The sequence below is a fragment of the Hyalella azteca genome, unplaced genomic scaffold (assembly GCF_000764305.2).
Source record: "Hyalella azteca isolate HAZT.00-mixed unplaced genomic scaffold, Hazt_2.0.2 contig15610, whole genome shotgun sequence".
Taxonomy (NCBI): domain Eukaryota; kingdom Metazoa; phylum Arthropoda; class Malacostraca; order Amphipoda; family Hyalellidae; genus Hyalella; species Hyalella azteca.
Genome location: NW_025945453.1, coordinates 73,272 through 78,736, shown reverse-complemented (window position 1 = coordinate 78,736; position 5,465 = coordinate 73,272). Strand labels below are relative to the sequence as shown.

General features: G+C 40.3%; 1 protein-coding gene across 1 annotated transcript; it reads left to right on the top strand.

Moving 5' to 3' along the window:
• The first annotated feature begins 1,062 nt into the window (after positions 1-1,062).
• Positions 1,063-3,838, top strand: LOC108679207 (E3 ubiquitin-protein ligase TRIM31). The gene is made up of 2 exons (XM_018167807.2): positions 1,063-1,933; positions 2,413-3,838. Exons 1-2 carry the CDS (start codon positions 1,205-1,207, stop codon positions 2,413-2,415), a joined length of 732 nt encoding a protein of 243 aa, XP_018023296.1. The 5' UTR covers positions 1,063-1,204; the 3' UTR covers positions 2,416-3,838.
• Positions 3,839-5,465: the final 1,627 nt, after the last annotated feature.

Below are 5,465 nucleotides of genomic sequence, written 5' to 3'. Positions count from 1 at the left end.
CAACATTTGCAGTTGGATCTTGAAAAATTAATGACATGAATTCAATAACTCGTGCATTATAAACTCATTCTAGAATGACATCTGAAATTAATGAATAAAAAAAAATTGAATGCAGAAAATGTGCTGTTCTAGAAAAACTATCTGATGCCCTCAGGCAAGTATGATGTATCATAGTTTGAATATTTCTCCATGTAAAGCTTAGCAATAGATGTCCAAGTGCACTTAGCAGGGCAGCATTCCATCCCTTTACCAAGCAAGTGTATTTTTGTTGTGATATTGATACAGCACAATATATATAATAGTGCTTTTGGTACAATCAAATAGGATAATGATAATAATAGCGGTTTCAGCATTTAGTAGGCCGTAGGCCTGTTGCCGATTCTTAACATCGCAGAACATTCACAGCTTGTTGCAGTCTCGAACTCACAACTCACTGCTCCAATTCTGCTGTGCTTAACCGCCCGGCCTCCTCGCCGATTCTGACCAGAAACTGCCGCACAGAGCTGGGATCAAACCCGCGCCTCTCTGCTCCAATCTTGGCACTCTGAACTGTAGTAACCACTGGGCCATGGATGAAATGAATGATTGGCTGAATATATTTATTAAGAGTAGGAAATTATTCATTATTGAAGAAAAGGTCAGGAATTATGAGTGAAATTATTTAATAGAAAAGGATTTGCAGTATAAAGCAAAATCTCAGGTTAATGCTCTAGTCACGAATACATATACCATCATTAATATATATTGAATATAGAATCAATTTTTATTTTATTTACTTTAAATATAACATTTCTTCAGTACTTCCATTTATCTGTAGGTTCTTGAATTTTAAGATAGTCATTCAATGTGGGAACATTGAACCTGCATTAATGGGTGGAATGTCCAAATATTAAAAAAATATGGACACCCTGTTGGTGTCAATATTTTTAAAAATATTTTATTGATAACCCAGGGTACCTATAGGTTATTCCTACATTCTTTTGGATAATGGTACAGGCAAATGTAGGAATCGGTCCCATTAATATTATTTTTCAATTATTTCATTTACATTTTTATTTTCAGATTATCAATTGTTCATTGCATTCCATCAAATGTAAACTTGGAAGTTTGAAAAGATTAAATCAAAAATTTCTCGAACAGTTTGCTTTGATTGAATATTATTTTTGATTCAAATAAGAAGACTAATACTCCCCCATTGTTTAAAATGGCCACCGCAATGGCGGTGTGTGAAGTTTGCGATGAAGATTTTGACTCAAAAGACCACAAGCCACTTTGCTTGACTTGTGGTCATACCTTTTGTGTCTCCTGCATAAGAAGCTTACCTGCAGTTTATGGAGTCAAGAGCTGTCCTAAATGCAGGAAGAAAATTGATAAGCCTATTAATGGATTGTTAGTCAACTACATCGTGATTCCCTCGAAGAACAAGGCATGTAAAAGGAAACGATCCACAGAGTCCGAGTGTCTCTGCTCTCAACACAAGAGGCAGCTTAATTACCTGTGTGTAAACTGCACTGAATTCGTCTGTTTTACATGCACAAGAGACATTCATTCAACATGTACTATAGAAGTGTTGGATGAACTGCATCAGAATGCTAATGTGGACTCGATGGCCATAATACGGTCCTTACTGATGGACAAAATCTGCAAACTGCAGAAAAAGAAAAGGGTAACTGGGGATACTTTGACTTTGATGGATAATTTCATAGATCTGAAGACTGATGTAAAGAGATGGGATGATTCTCTTCAAGACCAAATAGTGTCTACCAATTCAGATCTCGAGGCTTGGGATGACTTGGCCTCCTGTGTTGACAAAGAAAATAGTGTCAAGGAAATTTTACATCGCCTGAAATCAGAAACTTCTGGCAATACCAGTATGTTACCTGAAATCACCAAGCTGCTGAATTCTGCAAACCAGATTATTAAGAGGCTGGAGGTGAGTGAATTACCTTGGATTGGATCCAATATCTGATTGGATTAGCTTATTGCTATGACAGATCAGGAACTTTTTCTTCTAATTTTAGCAATCAGGCTTCTTGCCAGAGAAATACTAAGATCTAGAAAAAAGGTTTAATCTGCAATACTGATAATACTCAAAACTTGGTAATATTTGGTCCAAAAGTAAAAATTATTCAATGAGGTGCATTTCTAATAACTGTGTGGTATTGAAAACCGTAATATCTTGTGTATCTTAGACAAATAACTGGTCATGAGCCAGTTAATCTGTACAATATATGTAATCAGTAAATCACTCTTTAGACTTTTAGAAAATATCAGAATTTTCATATTGTACCCACTGAACATAATTTGCGTCCTATCAATATTATGCTAGTGTTAAAATTTCAATTTTTGTATCTTAATAATACCATGTTCTGTCTGTATTTTCCTTTGTGCATCCCTTCTTTTTCTTTCCAGTGACGAGCAAAGAGCCAACTTGTCAACGAATGGTCAAAGATACCATCGAGGAGACGTCACTGTAACCGTGTAGAGGGTTCTACCTGGCAGTGGACTGCTGGGGGATGTTGAGGGAGGACCTGGCAGTGGACTGCTGGGGGATTGTGATGGAGGATCTGGCAGTGGACTGCTGGGGGATGTTGAGGGAGGACCTGTCAGTGGACTGCTGGGGGATTGTGATGGAGGACCTGGCAGTGGACTGCCCTGACAGTGGACGTTCATTTAATTCCTCTTTTTATTTAGAAGTGTTGGCATGATTCCCCTCTTGCTTGAATATTTTATTTTTGAATTATCCTTTTTTTGTGACGTGTTTTGGTTTGCACTGCGTAATTGCGGCAATTGGCTTTGGTCAGAAACGTAGTTGGGCCGAACCTTTCTTGGTGAAGATCTTTCCGTTGTTCGCCCAAGTGTCTTCCCTTCTTTTAACGTTATGTTTAGTCGGACAACGCAGGCATGACTTTTATGCCTTCGGAGAGACTTAAAGGATGTGTTCTGTTTGGGCTGCATAATTGCGGTAATTGGGCTTTGGTCAGGCACGTCGTTGAGGCCGAACCTTTCTTGGTGAAAATCTTTTCGTTGTTTGCTCAAGGGCATTCCTGTTTTTTTCTCTTAACGTTGTGTTTAGTCGGACAATGCAGGCATAACTTTTATGCATTCGGAGATATTTTTATCTTGCGTTTGGTTTGGGCTGCGTAATTGCACTTTTATGATTTTCTAGACATCAGTCGCTAATGGAGGGGTAAAGCGTGCGTGGTGAAAACGATATTTGATTTTGATGTTGGTTCTTGAGCTCTTTTTGTGGCTATAAGGACCTTGGTCAATGATGCGTTAGGTTGGGCTTTTGTGAAGTGATCTTCGTTTGCCGTCAGAGGGAGCGTTAATATTTTTCGTGTAATTAGTGTGGAAAGGACTCGCCTTCAGTACCGGAGGAATTCGACTTGTTTAGCTAACAGAGTTTTTTTCTTGTAACCCATGGGTAATTTATTTGGTTCAGAAACCGGCACCGTTTCTATAAAACTTCTGGAATATCACTTTGACCGATAATTAGATATAATTCTCACTTGTGGTAGAGACTACGAGTTTAGTTCACTTTCAACGAACGCTTATCACAGTTTCTCGTTTAATTTCTGCAAAAGTTATGAAGAGTTACATTTCAATTGATCTAGTATCAATAACTTACAGCCACGGGTAAATGTTCTTGAAATCATTTCTCAATCAACCAGAATTTTGAGAATTTTAAACTTGTTACTTCAAACCTCTGAATTCACTATTCATTACTAGGCTCGCGATGCGGGGCTCCAGGGTAACCTGGAATAAAGTTCAACTTTTGTGCCTTTAAATCTTTTATTTATTTGAGCCTTCAAATACAATGGATACTTATTTCTGACCTTGAAGTTCTTTTATCCCGCTATAGGTTCGATGCAGCTTATGGGCCTTGGTAGTTCACCCTGCACGCGATAACCTAAAAATTTTTAGTTCATTTTTTGTCGCGATGTCTTTGACTACTTGGTAGAGTGAAAGACTACTCTCCTCGTTACCGATCTTAACCTCAGTCTTCGGTCTAAAATTAGTCTTTATTCCAGCTTATCCGGATGAGAACACCGCGAAATACTGGTAATTGAAAGAGGTAATTATCTTCATAAAAAATGCTGAATTCGTTTAGTCGAATTTTTCGGAAATTAATGTGCGAACATTCCCTTAATTTCTTTAAATAATGAAGTGAATGGGAATACACTATTTTTAGGCAAACTCATTGTCGTGGCTTTTTTTAAATTAGGAACAATATTTGTCGTGTAGGTGCAAGCAATTGATGCTTTAAACATGAGATCACGTCTGATACAACAGTGATTTTAAATGTAGTAAAAAATGACCCTGTGGATTACCATTATAAACCATAAAGTTGCAGAAAGATTTTTCAATCATGTATTGCTAAAGGGGACGCCTGTCGGAGACCACCACTGCCGTGCTTCGAATGGACTATCATGATCCCTTCCGTGAACAACGTAGCCTACAACGCATCTTGCCTGTAACATTATCTGCCGCACGCCACCAGACAGATCACATCCATTGAATTAGATCAATCAGCCCACAGGAAAATAAGCCAGGCGTCGTATGGCCCAGCGTCATCTGCCAACACGCGAAAAATTTTACACCACCCGGACGGAGCGCGCCGGAGCCGTCCGTATCTGTCCCGTGTGTCGAATCAGCCCACGGTCGAACGGCCACGCGTACGACGATAAATTTTGGAACAGAACTATGCTATCTGGAACCTAACCCCAGATGTTGTGAGCTAAAAGTTACTTAATTTAGCGAAGCTGCGGAAGTCACTCGCCGGCGAACGATAGCGTTTGGAACAGAACTATGCTTTCTGAAACCTAACCCCGGATGTTGAGCTAAAAGTGACGGTCTGGTGGTGCACGGCAAGATGCATGCAGTTCCACTGGCGACCTGGGCTGGTTGGTCGCAGTCCGTTGTCCGCAAGTTACAGTTCGAGCTAAAGTCAGGGTATGAAGTGATGATTCGATGCAACGTTCAGTGGTGCATAACCATTACTCTCTGGGCTATTCCTTTCAGAATGTGGTGGCGTAAAGCTCCTAATATTTAAAGCAAGATGATGTCACGGGCTGGTTACCGACGGATGGCTTAATTCGCGGCTGATTGGTGGTCATCCGGAAATAAGCTAGGCGTTCCTTTCAAGGCTGATTGGTGCACAAATTTAGTGGTGCACGGCTGCGTACCCTTGCTAAAGTAAACACGTTCCAGTGGGACGCCTGTCGGAGACCACCACTGCCGTGCTTCGAATGGACTATCATGATCCCTTCCCTGAAGAACGTAGCCTACAACACATCTTGACTGTAACATTATCAGCCGCACGCCACCAGACAGATCACATCAATTGAATTAGATCAATCAGCCCACAGAAAAAAAAGCCTGGCGTCGAATGGCCTAGCGTCGTCTGCCAACGCGCGAAAATAATTTTACACCACCCGGACGGAGCGCGACGGAGCCGTCCG